General features: G+C 34.7%; 1 protein-coding gene across 1 annotated transcript in view; it reads left to right on the top strand.

The window, feature by feature from the left end:
* The first annotated feature begins 5,202 nt into the window (after positions 1–5,202).
* LOC100928936 (liver carboxylesterase 1-like) overlaps positions 5,203–18,768 on the top strand; it is a 39,508-nt gene continuing 25,942 nt past the window's right edge. The window contains 4 exon segments of the mRNA XM_031954528.1: positions 5,203–5,366; positions 7,783–7,987; positions 11,700–11,833; positions 14,350–14,503. Coding sequence (XP_031810388.1) covers positions 11,703–11,833; positions 14,350–14,503 — 285 coding nt within the window. The 5' untranslated portion in view covers positions 5,203–5,366; positions 7,783–7,987; positions 11,700–11,702.

Genomic DNA, 18,768 nt, shown 5'->3' with positions numbered 1-18,768 from the left:
ATGGATAGTCCAATGGAGTTATGTTCTCTGCAATAGAATTTGAATGCTTGAAACTTTAGTTTGAGAAACAACTGCAGTATCTGCATCTTCTTCTGCTAGGTAATCTTCAGAATCTTCCTAAAACAATTCAAATGGAAGCACTTCAGTTTCCTGGAATGGTCAGTAGTTTCAACAATGATTGATGATGAAATGTTGATGTTGAAAACACTATGGAAATGTTCCGGCCATTTCTCTAGCAATCATATCCTTAATACTAATCAATGTGGCTCCATCAGCACCAATATTTGTTTGATGTGATGACCACATATTTTAAAATCAGCCGGAGTCAGGAATTCAGGTTAAGGGAAAATCTTTAATCTTTATTCTTAGTAGAGGTGAAGAAGGATCGGAGGTGAAGGGGGATCAGAGGTGAAAGGGGGATTGTGATAGCAATGTGTGCAGCTGTGTCACGAAGTCACCCAGACAAGAAGCTAGCCAGACGTCTCTTTTCACTCCTCTCTCTGCCCCTCTGCCTCTGTCATTTCCTATACAACACATCAGGACTTGCACAAAGAGTGGGCAGGGGCCATTCTTTCTCAAGCATATATATTAATAGAGTATGGTCCAATTACTATTTAGCTTCATGTGCTTGGCACCTCAGTGCATCAACTCGAGCTTCAGTCCTTTATAGTTTGAGGGTGAATCTATGGTGTTTTATTGTATTTAGCTAAATGGAATCCAGTGTTATTGATGAGAAGGTCATGAAATGCACAAGTCTTTAGTAACAAGTGACCATTGTTGTTGTTTCCAAGTTCATTTCTTCTAAAGATTCCCTGCCATGTCTGATAACCTCAGCCTACTTTGGCAATAAAACCACCTAGAATTATAAGCTTATCCTCTTTTGTCACATTGGTAATAAGGGTCACAGGTCTTTTTAAAAATTTTCTTTGACCTCATCATGGGTTGATCATGGAGAGAGCATGAGCACTGACAATGGTGCCATAATGTTTTCTTGCAAGTGGCAATTGCATTGTCATGTCTGTCATTCACTCCTTTTTATAGGCATGCAAACTTTTTGACCAGATTAATTTTGATTGTAAAACATATGCCAGCTTCATGGAACTCTCCTTCACTGTGGCCACACTAAAAAAAAATGTGTATCTAGCTACAACATCAGCAAGCTGAGCCTTCATTTGCTAGCTTTGTTTCACTCATAGCTGCTTTTTGGATGTGATGCTTGTAAAGTTCTCTCACAATAAGAGTTGTTTATATTTTCTATAAGTATGGTTTCTATAAGTCTGCACACATTCCATGAGTGAAACTTTCTTTGCAGAAGTTTCTGTACTTTTTTTGTTTCAACCACTAGTTGGGATCCCTGTCTGATATAGTAATCAGGATTATTACTGATATAGTAATGCATCCATTCAGGATGGATAAGCAGATATTTTTAGGGAACTTTTTCAGCCCCTTACTCACATCATTGTTAATGGACAACGATTCTGGAAAGCAATCTGGAATTATTAAATAAAATTATTAAATTAACAAAAAACTCATCACACTAATTTAATTTTTGAATTCAAACAAATCAAATACAGTTGGATAATCACTATTAGTACACTTTAAAATCTCAGTTTTTACAAGGACCATTAATATCCAGGATTTCAAGTTTCAAGGCCACTGTTATCAATAAACTTATGCTTTAACTTTTCATAATTAACTCATGTTTAAAATACTGATGGCAAGACTACAACTGTTGGTACATAATTGTCAACATCATATTGATTGTATGAAATGTAAATTAAACTATAGTACCTTTTGATAGTACACTTATATAAATCTTTTTTCATTTTGAGAGATCTATATAGCCTTGAAACAATCTTTCCTAATGACTTTATGGTTTTTTTCACTAGCTCTTCCATAGTAGAGAAAATTATTGTACTTTATGATCTACAATAAAAATTTGCTTCATTGTCAAGTGATCAAAAATGATTTGCATTTGAAATATCCTTTGATTTATATCATAATAATTTCTTGATTTGAAGTATCTACTTTTATTTAAACTTCATATATTCATTAGAATTACATGAAAAAAAGATTGATTAGGGATTGTAATTTTCTGGACTTGAGTTATAACTTTTTCTCTATTTCCTTAGAAATCACTCAAACATTAAGTTCATTTCTTCTGTTTTCTTAATTTAATGTATCATTCATAGAAAAACATTATATTTTACTTATTCTTCAATTGCTTCCTGATTCTAAAAACAAACAAACCAAAAAAAAAAACAAAAAACTTGTCTCTCTCTCTCTCTGAGAGCACATTCATTTGCAATCTGAGAGTCCCAATGTAGGGCTTATAATAGTGTTTAGTTTCTTCACTTTAATTGTTTAAAAACAATAAGAAAAATAATAGTAAATAAATTTGAGCTTTATTTACATTCTCTTGAAGACTGAAGGGACCTAAAATTTTTCCTTTTATGCTGTCTAATTTTTAAAAATTACATTTCCATTGTGCAATAAATTTTACATTTCTTTTAAGTAAAACTTTAAGTATGCCACTTCTTTTTCTCTTTCTTCTCTAACATTTATTTTTCTCAGTCACATCTAAAACAATTTTTAATATTTGCTTTCAAAATTTTAACATCCAGAAGATTCTTTTCCCTCCCAACCTCTTAAGAAGGTACATGTAAATTTTTGCCAAACATTTATATAAAAGTCATGTTGTGAAAGAAAGCAGATTTCTTCCCTCAAAAAAAAAAAAAAAAACCCTAAGGAAAAATAAAGTTTAAAAAAAAAGTAAAAGGGGAAAACGAGAAAGAAAGGACTGAAAAAGGGCAGGGCAGTTTGAGGGAGGTTGTGGTCAGAAACAAAACATTGGTGAAAAGGGAAAGAATGAAAAGAGAGAGAAAAATATAATGGGAAAATTAGTATGGTGGGAAATACAGAGTTAGTAATCTTAACTGTGATTGGGAATGTGATAAACTTTCCCATAAAATGAAAATGGATAGTGGAGTGTATTAAATGCCAGAATCCTATACTGTGTTGTTTACAAGAAACATAATTATAAATTAAGGAGGTGAATAGAATTTTAGAAAAGTTAAGTATCATAAACTTTTGAAGAAATAGTGTTAGAAAGGAATATATCTTTTTTCTCAGTGGCATATGGCACCTACACAAAAATTTACCACATATTTGGATATAAAAACCTCACAATCAAATGCAGAAAGGCAGAGATAGTAAATACATCCTTTTCAAATCATGATGCAATCAAAATTACATGTAATAAAGAGCCATGGAAAAATAGACAAAAAATTAATTAGTAACTAAATCTAATTCTAAAGAATGAGTGGATCAAAAATCAACCCCAAGGTATCTTGTGAGGTATCAGCAGTCAAAATTTTTATTCTTTTGAGAATGTAAGCATATGACCCCATATGTAGACAGAGGGAGTGGAGGAATAGAAAGGAAGAAAAAAAGGAGGGAAGGAAAGAAAGAGGAAATGAAGGAAAGGAAGGAGGAAGGAAGGAAAGTGCTAAAATGCCCAAATTGAACTTTTGCCTGAAGAAGGCCTTCTCTTCCAATCTTAAAGACTTACCCTTTCTGAGAAAGATAAAAGTGAATTAAATCAGACCTAGAACAATAAAATGGAGGTTTACTTAAATGATTCCCAACAAAATGGAGAATTACCTTTGCACTGGGAAATTTGAGCTTGAAGCCAAATGTGGACTCCAGCATCTAGGACAGTCCTCTTAGATGAGCTTTTCTGAAAGGAATCCCAGGGGCCTGGTCTTCATTCAAGTATTGTTAGGGCTACCAATTAAGCTCTACTATTTTAGAGTTATCAGTATAAAATCATCAGTACTATTAGTTGTCTTGTCTAATCCATTCATTGTATAGATTAAAAATACCAGTGAGATTAAGTTACTTGCCTAGAATCACACAAGTGGTTAATAGCAGAGGTAGTATTCAAATTCAGGTACCTTAAGTGGTGAATCATGTTTACATTACAAGTATTAAATATGTATTATATAATATCCATTTCAAGTGGAATAGAATATTTGCAATTTGGAGTGTAATGCCAGAGAAACTGAGCAAGACAGAGATTAGAGACCAATTCAATAGTTTATTAAATGGAGAGATATACTGGGACCAAATGGATCTTGGTCCCAGAGCTGGACGAAACTATTGTCTCAAAGAGTCCAGCCATTAAGCATCAGAGGGCATTATAGGATAACAAGGACAATGTCATAATGGGGGAGGTACCTGGATGGGGATAATCTAATGGAGGGGAGAGGCCCCTAGGATGACACAATGGAGGGAGGTTACTGATATTCTAATGACATCTAAAATGGATAAACCTTTATTCTGTCAAACATTAAGAAGGAATGTCTATAACCTAAAGATATAAAACCTTTATCTCATCAACCATTTAAGAGGGAATGATTATAGCCTGGGGTTTTGGGGCAGAGCAATTGAGGTAAACCTTTATCTCATCTGAATCAAAATCTAAATGCTGGTAGTTTAGGTATGAGTAAATGACTTTATCTCTCTAAAAGGCAGTTCCATCATCTGTAAAATGGTTGTAATAATATTTCTTCTGAATTAGAGTGGTGTGATGTGGAAAGTGGTTTACAAAACTTCCAGTACTAGAGAAAAATGAATGGCTTCTATTACACTATCATTATTTCTATTGATTTTCAGAATTGAGTCTGTCCTTTATCAGTAAACTTTAGCTTTCTTTAGGTTTGGTACTTCCTTTTTTCTTTCCTTTCTCTCTACCCATATAACATATACCCAGTGTGCTGTCAGAACTTAGTGTTCCTTGATAAGTCCTAGATTCTTTCTCTAAAGAATTCAGATTTGTAATGTTTTTTGCACCAATGAGAAAATATATATAATAAGAAATTGGGTGAGTTCTTCAAGGATACCCAGTAAAGTGAGGAATGGGAGTGTCAGTCAATTCAGAATACCATAGTTTGCCCAATGGATCTCATCACACCACATTGTGTGTCCTGGAAGGAAGGAGAAAATCCAACTTGCTTTTAGAATGAAATTGCACCTGTTTACTGATATGGGTATTAGTTTTGTAATAGAATGTTTAATGATTAGAGTTCTGCAAAGGAGAGTTAATTGTGGGTGGAGTCTCAGGACATTAAATCTGGTTCTTACCAGGAAAGAGAATAATTCTTCTTTTGTTTTTGATTGACTTGGTTTTCTCTGATTCAGTCCTAGAGTGAATCACTCAACCAATCTACATAAAGCACTGAAGCAAAGTCATGCCTTAAATAGAGGTCAGATCCCTATACTCAACATGTGGCAAAGAACTGCTCTCAACAAAATGTGACTGATTTCTCTGGTTATCTGCTCCTTTATTGCATTCACACTTCAGGGTAAGATTTTTTTCCTCTTTCAGAAATAAACAAGCAAACAAATGACTAACAACAAAAAATAACAGAAAAACCTAATTGTAAAAGTACTAAGAGATTTTGGTAGTATCTCAGCTAAGAAAGTAAGCAGGACCTGATTAATCTTTTTTGGAAAAAAAATTTTTTATTATGAATTAAGATAACAATTATTAATGTATCTAGCATAAAAAGTAAAGTGGGCAAACGGGAGGGGAATCTTTGTATTGTATTTATATATACACATAAAAACAAAAACTTTTCCATGATAATGGTCAAAGGAGACATAAAAATTTCTCAAAAGAATGAAAATTATTAACAATATGAAGGAAGACTCCAAATAAATAAAATCAAAACAAACTGCCAATGTCAAAGATGATAAAATGTTGGAATAATCAAGGACAATTTGTGAGAAGATAGACACATTATATTCACACTAGCAGTGAATCAGTATAGCCATTTTGAAAAGCAAATTTTTCAAAGAAAGTATGTAAAATATCTATATTCCATTGACCCGGCAATTTCACTACTAGGTTTCTGGTTCTGCAAAGACAAAAGGACTATGGGATCCTATTCATATTCCTATTTCCATATTTTCAGAATTTTTTGGTGTATTGTTGGTTTTATTGATTTATTTTTCTTTTTTTTTAATATTTCATTTAAAATACTTGTTATAAGAGATGACAGGTAGGAAATAGAAGAATGATACTGGTAAAATTGTTGATGATATCAAAATAGGAGGTCATTAAAAATTCATTTTGAAAAAGGGAAACATTTAGAGATGTATTTCTTTGTAAGCTACTTTTATGTCCCTCAGTTTTCTTATTTATAAAGTTAGGATAATATTACTATTTATATTGCTCATTTCTAATAAGCAAATTTTTATGTAAACAAAAGAATCCTATAGAAATGTGATTTACTATTATTATTACATCTGTGGAGTAATTTTATTTCCATTCTCTCATTTTATATTTAAAATAATCATTATTTCTTCCTACTTATAATTCCTTCCAAGGTATGGAATAGAGGTAGATAGACAGGTAATGTCAAAAGAAACTGAGCAGGACAGAGATTAGAGACCAATTCAATAGTTTATTAAATGGAGAGAAATACTGGGACCAATGGATTCCAGGGCTAGACGAGAGTATCATCTCAAAGAGTCTAGCCCCTAGTATCGGGACAGCAAGCCTTTTATGGAATAACATTAACAATGACATAATGCAGAGACCTAGGTGGGGATAGCCTCATAGATGGAAGTTACTGATATTCTAATGATATTAAGGAATGTCTATAACACTTTTATCTCAACCATTAAGAGGGGACTGTCATAACCTTAAGGCAGAATACGAAATAGGACAAATGGAGGAACTGGTCACCCCATTAAAAGTGACCTTTGGCATTATATTCCCTCCTTTTTCTCTTGGAACTATTCAAATCTTTGAATTACCTTCCTCTAGAAGGCCTTAGCACTATAATTTGAACAACCCTATGTGAAGTAAATCAAAATAAAGCTAGACCAATGCAAGGGCAAGTCTCTCCCTGATAACCCCAGAATTAATCAGCTATACACAAAGTTCCTTATTTCAATTATTTCTAACAATCAATTGTCAGATCCTCTGCAGTTGGGGAGCATGTGGACAGCTATGGTCATTTGTGCATGACTCGGCCTCTGCTTACTGAGAGCAGCAGGCTCAAGGCAGTTAGTTGTGTTGCCCATTCAGAGGGGCAGCCGGCTCCAGGAGAGAAGGGCTAGGCTTGGAGTAGCCCCACCTGTCCCACCCAGAGGAACAAACAGAGCTGCCACTAGAATACAGATTTCTGAGCAAATTATGCAGTTAGACCAAGGCAGGCAACCCCAAACGTTTTAGAGGCTTCGATATCAACAAGGTCCTTTTAAGTATGCTGAAATACTAATTAAGGACCTGGGGTAACAGGAATGGAGAAACAGATCAGGGAGACTGCCAGTTCCAAGAGAGGTATCCAATTTCTGGTTGTTTCTAAAAAATAATCCCCAAAACTGAGTCTGCCAGGGCAATTCCAACAGAATAAGGGATTTCCAAGTTAAAGCACAACCAGCAAATAGTAGTCTAGTAAATTTAAGCAAGGAGTTATCTCAACCATTAAGAGGAAACGGTCATAACCTTAAGGCAGAATACGAAATAGGACAAATGGAGGAACTGGTCACCCCATTAAAAGTGAACTTTGGCATTACAGACACACATACCCAAAAATACTGATTTGAAGAAAATCAAAATTGAAAGAGGGCTTAAAGATTATATAGTTCTATTCCTCATTTTCTAGGAGAGAAAACTGAGGCCTAAAGGGAATTCTTATCTAATGTTTATTCTATTCTGCCATGTTGCTCCTTAAATGAAATCACCTTTCTTTCTTTAATGTTGCACAGGGTCACAGTCCTCAGCACCTGTAGTGGATACTGAATATGGAAAAGTCCAAGGCAAACAATTGATAATGAAAGGGTTTGACAAACCTGCCAATGTTTTCCTGGGAGTCCCCTTTGCTAAAGCCCCCCTTGGACCTCTCAGATTTGCTCCACCTCAGCCCCCTGAACCTTGGGACTATATAAAGAACATTACTACATACCCACCCAGGTAAGTCATTAGTCTTTAAGTTTTGTTTTGGAGAGGGGAAGGTTTTAAGTAGAGAAAAATCATCATTTCCTAATTAAGATAATTATCTCCTAATGCTTTTATTGTTTTGTTTTTTTTTGTTATTCCAAATCCTCAAATCATTCCATAATTTATTTTGCCTCTCTTCTCTCCCTCAGAAACAGCATTGTTTTTCTCATTCTTAAGGCACCCCTTGAAGCTATATCAGATTGGAGAGGAACATCTCAGATTTGGACAGTGAAATAGTAATGAGCTATAAAATAATGCATTTTTCTTGAAAAGTTTAGGTACCCTGAACAAATAAAGGACCTGCTGCAGAACCCGTATTAAATAGAAGATTCTCTAGTGCTGTTAGGAAAAAACCTCTAGATTCTCAGTTTTGCATTTGGCTGTCCCAGAAGGAATGCCAATGTTTCACAAATCAAAATAATTCCCATAGGTCTCACTATAACTCTCCCCCACTTTTTTCATCCTATTTTTTCCCCGAGAACAACAAGAATTTATTCATACAGAGTCATAACTGAAACAAGATTCAAAGATCATCTATTCCCATTTTCTACAGGAACAAACTAAGGCTCATAGGGAAGAAATGACATGACAAATAGAAAGCAGGTAGAACATTTTATAAATTCAAGAAAAAAAAGTCATTGAAAGTCATTTGTCAATTCTCTCCTAGAAGGTAAAGTAGAGGCTCTGAAGGATGGCAGGACTGGGATGGAGGAGTGAACCTGAGCTGGAATCCCAAATGTATTACTCACTCATTACCTATGTGACATTGGCCAAAGTCATTTCCTTTCCTGGGTCTCAGTTTAACCATTTAAGTAAAATGAATGTGTTTGGACAGGTGATCTCTAAGAGCCTCATCGAACCTGTGACCCCAAATATGTTTTCTTGTAATGCTCTTTTTAAAAAGTTAAATTCTCATGTTTCATTGCACAGGTGTGCCCAGAATTCAGTCAGAGAGGAGGTCATAGCTAACATTTTTGAGATGAATGAGCTGTCCTTGAAAAATTCAGAGGACTGCTTGTACCTGAATGTTTACACTTCAGCTGATCTGGCATCAAAGACTAAGTTACCTGTAAGGAGTTTAGGGTTTAAGTTGATTTTTACTTTGAATTTGTTGGGTTGTAGCAACTTCTTGTATCTATAGCAGATGAGGAAAGGCAGAAATAATTTTACCTCCTTTCTTAATTATTTCTCCCTCTTATTGGCCATTTATTTCTTTAATTCCTTTCTTTCCTACTTCCCTGTTGGGGAAGATTTCTCTCTGTTTCTCTCTATGTGTCTCTGTGTCTGTCTCTGTCTGCTCTGTCTCTCTGTCTCGGCTATCTACTCTCCCTTTCTCTATGTCTCTATCTTCAAGCATTGTCTGCCCTTCCCCCAGTGAAAAAAACTTGTTCTTCTGTGCCTCTTATTTTCCTTTTATTTCCTCCTTCTCTCATTTACCTTTCTTATTTGTCCAATTTTTTTTAAGAAATTATCCTAATTACCCTAACATAAATAACTCAAAACTCCTGACCTCTGTCTATGGGGACCTCTCTGCAATACATAAATATATAATTCTTATGAAGTAGATTCACCATCTTTTCAGTTAGGAATATAAACAGCTGGGACAGCTAGATGACACATTGGATGGAGCACTGGTCATGCAATCAGGAAAATCTGAGTTCAAATCTGTCTCAGATACTTGACATTTACTACTATATGACCCCAGGCAAGTCACTTAAACTTTGTATTTATTCCCTTATAATTTCTCCCTCATGTTTTCCTTTTTAGGCTTCCCTAGATTCTTACGTTTGAATGTCAAATTTTCTATTCAGTTCTGATCTTTTCATCAGGCATACTTGAAAGTCTATTTCATCATATGTTCATTTTTTCCCTCTGAACACTTAGACATCATTTTACTAGAAGGTTTTTCTCAGTTGTGATATGAGCTCATTTGCTTTGAGAATACTGTTTTCTAAGACCTCCACATTTTTAGTTGCTAAATCTTGTACGATCCAGACTGTATTTGAGTAGTTTCTCTCTGCTTTTGTGATTTTCTACTTGATCTTGGAGGACTAGAATTTGGCTACAATATTCCTGGGAGTTTTTATTTGGGATCTCTGTCAGGAAATAATCAATGCATTCTCCAATTTCTATTTTGTCACTTGTTTCTAAGATATTAGGGATAGTTTTTTATTATAATTTCTAGAATATAATTTCTAGGTTTTAAAAAAATCATAACTTTTAGGTAGTCCAATAATTTTTATCTCTTTTCTTTTTTTTCTTTTTTTCTTTTTTTTTAATTTTTATCTCTTTTCAATTTACTTTCTAGGTCAGTTGTTTTTTCCAATGGGATATTTCATATTTTCTTCATTTTTTGTCATTTTTCTGTTTTGGATTTATTGCTTTTGTTTCTTGGACTTATTTGCCCAATTCCAATTTTTAAGGAATTATTTTCTTCTTTAGTATTTGGCTAATCTCTTTTCTATTTGGATAATTTTGCTTTTTAGGAAGTTATTTTCATCAATAAAATTTTGTACCTCTTCTATTAAGATGTTCTTTCATTTTTCACAATTTCCTTGCATTACTTTCAATTCCAAGTTTTTCCTCTCCTACTCTTATTTGATTTTAAAAATCATTTTTACTCCTTTTTATCCCTTAATTACCTTGTTCACGAATTCCTGTTGGACTTCTGTTCAATCTACATTTTTCTTTTATATTTATTTTACTTATTTAAGTTTTTGTGTTGTCTTTTTCTGAGTTGACTTCTTGAGCTTTCCTGCCACCATCATAGATTTTTTTAATTGTCAGATTCCTTTTTTATTGTTTACTCATTTCCTTAGGGTATTTTGTGAGAGTTCAGTTTTATTCACCTGGGTAGGCAGGGGCAATGATTGTCTTAAAGTTTTGGATTTTTTATCCTGCTGTTTTCACCGTTAGCTCTAGGGGTAGTCTGAAAAATTTTTGATTTTTCCAGTGTCGCGAAATCTGGGGAGATCAGGGAAGAGGTGTGGTCACTGATCTATTGTTCCGTGCTCTGGTCCCTTACCCCCATCTAGCTGTTCAGCTCCCTTGCAACCACAAGCACTCTTCTCAGTCCTGGAACTATGACCCAGAAATAGGAAATAAGTGGTAGAATTGCCCAACAATGTCCAGTCCTGTTCCTAGTGCTAACATAGAGACTTCCTGCATTTTCTTTCTGACCAGTTGCCCAATACCCTTACTATCTCTAGGTATAAGAGTTCCCAAAAAATCTACAGCCTCAAAGCTCATAGCTGGTGTTATTTATGTACTGTAAAAAAGGCAAGTCCCCAAACTAATATCTCAGACCTCCCCTTCTGCCTTCTTATGTTATTTGAGTGGGGAAAATGCCTCAGTTCAACCTTTTGTTGGCTAAGCCACTCCAGAATTCAAATTGACAGGATATTTTGAAGCTGTTTAGAGGGGAGTGTTGGAAGAATACCTGGAAAGCTCCATCAACACCCACTTCTTGGCTGCTTCATGTAAACTCCCAAGAACATTATCATTATTAGGGCAGTTAGAGAGAGTCCACAAAGACAGATGCACAGCTAGTATCTGGGTAGAACTAGAGTCTGTAGGTTTTGATACTTTCAAGGTGTTATGACATTGGGGAACATTTTGATCACCATGCTCTTGGTCCATGCTTTTGTCCTCACCTCTAACCAATAAACTTTTCTTTCATTCCCAGGTGATGGTATGGATCCATGGAGGGGCTTTTTTGGGGGGTGATGCTTCATCTCTTGATGGGACGTACCTCTCAGCTCTGGAGAATGTTGTGGTGGTAGCTATTCAATACCGTCTGGGAATCTTCAGATTCTACAGGTAACACCTAAAGAATGGGAATTTATTGATGCAAAGTAGCCCATGGTGCTTCTAATTCTGAAATTAAAAAAATAAATTTTAATTTTTTAAAATTTAAATTTAAAAAATTAAAAAATTAAAGCATACATTTAATTAGGTGAGCTTGGAAGACAACATTTTTTTTTCTTTTTTTCCCTTTAGACATATATATGTGTTTATTGTATTTTTTCCATTAGGATTTTTTTTTTGAACTGAGGCATTTGGGGTTGAGTCATTTGCCCAGGGTCATACAGCTAGGAAGTGTTAAGTATCTGAGGTCAGATTTGAACTCAGGTCTTCCTGATTTCAGGACTGGTGCTCTATCCACTGCACCACTTAGCCACCCCTTCCATTATGATCTTTGGGTTCACAGAGTGTGCCAAGTAAGGTGCTTGATGCACTATGAACATATAACAAATATAGCCAATATTATTGCAAGCTTATAGTAGTTTTCTAAGGGGTATAAATTCTTCTCAGACTAGTTTAGTAAGCATGCATTGAATATGTTTTGTATTAGCTTATTCAGTGAATATTTGTTGAGTATCTTCTATGGGCAAACTGTTCAATTCAATGAAGCATTTATTAAGTGTATAATATGTGTTCATTCAGGAATTATAGGCGGAATATAAAAATATGTATTGTGTTCATATTGTTTCTAAATAACATATAATCTAATGGAGGAAAGCTAAATAATAGGATAAAAATGAGAGAAAGATAAGTTCCAAGGGGCAGTGCAGGTAAAGTTTCTATGATTAAATGAAAGGGAGAAAGATTACTCTCACCTGAGAGAGAAGGGGATCAGGGAATGATTTATGGAGGAGATTAGCATTTGAGTTAGGCCTTGAAGGAAAGATGGATTTCAATTTTAAAAAAATGAGTTAATTATGTATTAGTAAAGTCTTGAAGATAAGAAGTTAAAATGAGAAAATAGTGCAGATAAGTCTGTTTACAACATAGAGTATATGAAGAGGATTAATTTTAGGGAAGACTAACCACAAATAAGCTGAGTCAGATTATAGAGAACCTCCAGTTCCAGGGTTGGGAATTTCTTTGAAAAAATGGAACCGCTGAAGGTTTTGTTTTTCTTGTTGTTGTTGTTTGCTAGGAGAGTGACATGACCCTAAGGGTGTATTAGGAAGTTACACAGTCAGAAGTCTCCATGATGAACTAGAAAGATGATAGATATTAGCCAAGTAAACTACATACATATATAATAAGTTTTAAATAATTTGAATGCTGTTGAAACAAAATTTTTGGCAGTTCCTTGAAGAGGGGAAAGAATTCAAGTGCAGATTTAACATTAAAAAAATCTGTTGCTAAGTTGGGCATTAATAAAGCAAATTTTTTTTTTTTTTTTGCAAAATACCAAATGAGGATTGCAAGTACTAAGGATTCTTATCTAGTGAATTTCAGGGGAGGAACAATTAACACTGGTCTATTGCTGAGGCAATTGGGGTTAAGTGACTTGCCCAGGATCACACACCTAAGAAGTGTTAAGAGTCTGAAAGCATATTTGAACTCAGGTCCTCCTGACTGTAGAGCTGGTGCTCTATCCACTGCGCCACTTAGTTGCCCCAATAGTTATTTGGATAGGCAGATAGAATGGAAAAAACATTGTAGTTAAGAGAAGAGCGTGAGTAAAAGGAATTGGCATGTATCAGTGAGGACAGCAAGGAGATGGGCACCAAAAATAAGGATTTCCTCAAGGCCAATTGGGAATGAAGATCAATAATATTGATCAAGTTGCCTGAAGGGTTGGTAAATCCAGGAAATTGACAAAAGAAAAATTTAAAAACCCAATTCCTACCCTCATCAAATTATATGTAAACGAGAAAACAGGACCCACTTACAGACTTAAAAATAGTAAAGTAGTAAATTGACCAGCATCTAGGTGGCTTAAAGGCTTAACCTGGAGTCAGAAAGATTAATTTTCATTGCTTCAAATCAGACATTTAATTGCTGTGTAACCCTAGGCAAGTCATTTAACTTTGTTTGTCCCTGTTTGCTCATTTGCAAAAAAACAAAACAAAACAAAAAAATGAGCTAGAGAAAGAAATTGAAAACTACTTCTATATCACTGCCAAGAAAATTCCAAATGGGGTCATGAAAAGTCAGACATGACTGAAAAGTGACTGAAAAAAAACAAAAGTTGACCACATACACTGGGAGTGAGAAGTTTAGCCTCATTCCATATTTCTTACTGGTTTTTGAACTATGGTTCTTTATACATTTTATAAGGTTGAAGCCTAACAACAACCATGTGTTAAGTATTGTTGCTATTGCCATTTTATAAATTTGGAAGCTAGCCAAGAAAGATGAAGTGACTTATTCATGATCATAATTTGTTTATCTCAGGCTGCATTTGAATCTGAGTATCCTCTGCTTACCTTTATACTACATCTCACTTCTTCCCATTTCCTTCCTTGGTTCTGTAACCCTAATAGTCACTTACTTTCCAACCATTCCATCTTCCTCCTCCTTTCTTCTCTCCCTTGTAGCACTGGAGATGAACATGCCCGTGGGAACTGGGGTTACCTAGACCAAGTGGCTACACTCCAGTGGGTCCAGAAAAACATTGCCAACTTTGGAGGAGACCCAAACTCAGTGACTATCTTTGGCTCGTCTGCAGGAAGTATCAGTGTTTCAGCACTGGTAAGTTTTCATGATCCCATGCTTGGATTGAGGAGACTTCCAGCAATATCTATTTGCACCAAGTACAAGTCTCAACCACATGTAGATGCTGTTGGTATTGATGGCTTGCTGCTTTGGCTCTTCCATAGGACCATGTGTGATTCTAGGCAGTGAGTTTCTTTCCTAATCAGGTCATAAAATAGAGAGGACAAGTATGTAGTCTAGCTAAGCCCTAAGACTGATTGTAAAAGTTTAACAGTGAAGGTTTGTGGAATGGAGAGTTGATTTAGTTTTATAATGTGCTATTTCTTTCATAATAATAATGATAATAACTTTCCTCATAGCTACTCTATAGTTACATAATAAAAGCATTTTTGTTCACATTTGTACTAATGAATTTCTCTGATAAAGTGACTTGCTTAAAATTCCACAATTATGGGAAGTATTCTGGGATGATGGCAGAATAGATCATAAAGTTCCAAGTTCTCCATATTTTCCAACAAATAAAAGAAAAATGCACCTAGGGTGAAGATAGATAATGAATAACAAATAAGAAAAACAGAATGGTGGGGAGGGGGAGAGACAACCTGGAAAGACCAAAAGAAAGATTCCAGGATGGAAGATGAACACATATTAGGTGTAAATATCCCCAAGCTGGCTCTGATAATAATAATAATAATAATAAGTGTGGAGCCCTAGGGCTAATTGGGGTCAGATATAGCATCAGCTTAAATTACGGGAACTTTCATTTCCTAGGCATCATAGGGAGTCAGGGGTCAGAATCTGGAAAGAATAAAGGAATCTCCACTGAGAAGGAATGCTAGGTCCATTTGTGCTGCTGAGATCCAGCCCTGAAAAATAAGGAGTCAGCACATGTGTGCAGAAGCAGTGGGCCAGGGAACCTGCTGGCTGTGGGCACTTGCAGAAGGGTAGAGTTCTTGGTTTGGAGTTCCAGATCAGAGGGGAGAACTGAAATAAAGCCAGAGGCACTATCTCCTCACCACAGGACTAGAGGTGACTACACAAGTAAGTTCTTATTTTGAAAAGGAGGAGCGAAGAAGACAGAATCCAACAACATTAAGTTACTATGAGAATAGGGAAGATCAGGATTCATCTTCAGAGGAAGTTACTGAAATTTTAAAAATCCTCCCCCATCCCAAAGAGTAATATTAAATGATTATTTGTTCAGAAAGAATTTATAAAAGATCTTAACAAAGGCTTTAAAAGTAAAACAAAAGAGAGTGAGAAAAAACTTTAAAAAAAAAACACCAAAGAAAAACAAGATTATGAAAAGGAAAGTCAACTAACTGGAAAAGGAGATCCAGAGTCTTAAAATAGGAAATAACTTTAAAAATTAGAATTGGGCAAGGGGAAGCCTGTGAAGTTATAAGAGATCAAAATCAAAATATAAAGAATGAAAAAATAGAAGAGAATGTGAATCCTTTTATAAGAAAAGAATAGATCTTTAGAACAGGACTACATGAAAGCTATGACCAGAAAAAAAAAAATCCTGACACAATAATACAAGAAATAATAATTTTAAAAAATGTTCTGATGTGATAGAACAAGAGGAAAAAGCAGAAATGAGGGAAAATCCACTAATCACCACCTCAAAAAAATCCTATAAGAAAAACACATAGAAACATCATTGTAAAATTTTGACACCTACAGACCAAAGAAAAAATTTAGCAAGCAACAACAGCAAAACAAACAAACAAACAAATTCAAATATGCTAAAGCTACAATTTCACTTGCACAGGATTTATCTGCAACTATAATAAAAGACTGCAGGTTCTGGAAGGCCATATATTGACAATCAAAATAACTAGGGTTGTGACCAAAAATATTATATCCAGAAAAATTCAGTATAATATTGAATGAAAAAAATATTTATTGAACTCTCAGATTTGCAGTATTTTGTTTCAAACAAACCTGAACTTAATAGAAAACAGATGACATAAAAACCAATATCAAAGACTAATTTTCAAGGGATTCAATAAGGACAAATTGTTTATGCTCTGTATCTGGAAATGTAAACCATATGTCTAAGCTTGTCATTAGTAACTGGGTAGTACAAAAGAAAGATTGGGGTAGAGGAGAGTACAATGTGACTCTAAACAGCAACATTATGTAGGAAAAAATCAAAATAATAGTTATGCTAAACAAATGAGATGTGAGAGTAAGAACAGAACAACATATATATATATATGATAAAGCGAGAGAGAGAAAAGGCAGGGGGAGAAAATAAGGGAGTGATCTATGGTGGAGGGAGGTTATGTAATAGCAAGGCAAGTAGAAATAAAGTAGAAGATTAGCAGAAATAGGAAATAAGAAATAAACACAAAAACAACAATGATCAGGAGTAATATTTATTAGAAAAAATATGGGTAGTAATCACTTATCTAAGACAAAATTAAATTTAAATTATTCAATCAAGGGAGAAATCTATATTATATGTCAGCTATATTAATATTGTAATATGCATATGTGAATATATATGTGTGTATGTGAATTTAGATATATGTTATTGTATAATATATATGCACATGTCTATATATATATGCTGGTGCATATGCATACACAAACACACACACACACAAACCTGTATGCTCTTTTCACTCACAGTATCTCTTTGTTACTGAGTCCAATACTGGACAAACAGTCCAGGAGGTAAGAGTCTCTGGTCCCTGCTGAGGCTCTAGACAAACCTAGCTCATTCCAGGGATCCCCACTTGCCATTTTTTCAGAGCCTACCTGGAGGTATTTACATTTAACACTGGTTAATCTCCCCCCACCTTCTTCCCCCCCCCCCCCCCCCAACATACATCTTTCTTTGGATCTTCTTGGGTTGTACCAAGAGGATCCCAGTTCTGCCTCAAGTCATCTTGATTTTTCATCAGTCTATGTTCACTCTGAGATGCAAATTTGTTCTGTTTGTGGGAGAAATCTGGAGGGCTTGAAATTCACTGACCTATTCTTCAATCTTCCCAGAATCCTTCTCCATATTAGTTTCTAAATATACCATTAACAAGAGACATTTCTCCAGTGTGGGCAGTGCCAACAATGCTTTGAAGAAAGATTCTTTCCTCAGCATCTCTCATCATCTTTCTCCCTCAAGGAAGTGAATTTTTTGTGGGAAGGGTGAGAGGATCCCTAAGAAAGTAGACAATCTAGAATAGGATCCAAATTACAGATTTACATGGTAGAGTTATCTTACTAGACCATCAGTGTTCAGTGATATGATGGATGATAAACATAAAAGATATAGGACAAACCTCTGAGATCACTGTTCTTTGATGGCTAATAGACTGGATCATTTCTACCATAGTAAGAATGTAGGAGATCATCTAGGACCTTTCACTTTAGGGCATCTCAAAGTCTACTTCCTAGTTGTCAAAAATTGAATTATGAATTTATGTATCCATATGCAAGAAGTTATCTTGGTAAGAAAAGATCTGAGACAGACCAAAAAAAATAGTGGGTTTTTTTTTTTTTTTTTTTTTTTTTGGTTTTGCTGAGGCAATTGGTGTTAAGTGACTTGCATAGGGTCACATAGCTAGGGAATGTTAACTGTCTGAGAATAGATTTGAACTCCATTAGTCCTGACTTCAGGGCTGGTGCTCTAGCCACTGTGCCACCTAGCTGCCCCAGTAGTGGGATTTCTATCAGGTTGTTAGAGTCATTGTTCATGTTCTCTTGGTTCTGCTAATTGTGTTTTATATTAGTTCAAACAAATATTTGCATATTTCTTTGAATTCCTCATTCATCATTTCTCCTTACAAAACAATATTCCCTTACATTCAAATAACATGCCTTTTCAGCCAATTTCTTATCTTTTTAAAAATAATAATTACATTGTTATGAATATCTGATCTCCTGAAGTGTTATTTAAAAAAAAAAAAAAAACCATGGGTGCAAAGGTTTCCATAGCAGCATGAAAAGTTTATACATGTCAAATATAAAAAATATTAAATGTATTAAGGAAATTTATGAGGTAAATGAGTAAAACAACAACAACTAGATTTTATAAAGTGTTTACAATTTACCAAACACCATTCCAGGTACTAGGGTTACAAAGACAAAAATAAAATCACATCTTACTTCAAAGTTTTACATTCTTTACAGCAAGGTATCACACTTGTTTATAAATCCAAATAGAATCTATTAAAAAAAATAAATACAAGTATGAGGAATACAAAGAAATCTAGAAAAACAGTTATGAAATGATACAAAATGGAAAAGGAAAGGCTGAAGTGAGTATATATTTTCTAGGATCATATGAGGGA

Source organism: Sarcophilus harrisii, chromosome 2 (assembly GCF_902635505.1).
Source record: "Sarcophilus harrisii chromosome 2, mSarHar1.11, whole genome shotgun sequence".
In the NCBI taxonomy this organism is placed as follows: domain Eukaryota; kingdom Metazoa; phylum Chordata; class Mammalia; order Dasyuromorphia; family Dasyuridae; genus Sarcophilus; species Sarcophilus harrisii.
The sequence above is the reverse complement of the archived record's forward strand: the minus strand, read 5'-3'. Positions and strand labels throughout refer to the sequence as shown.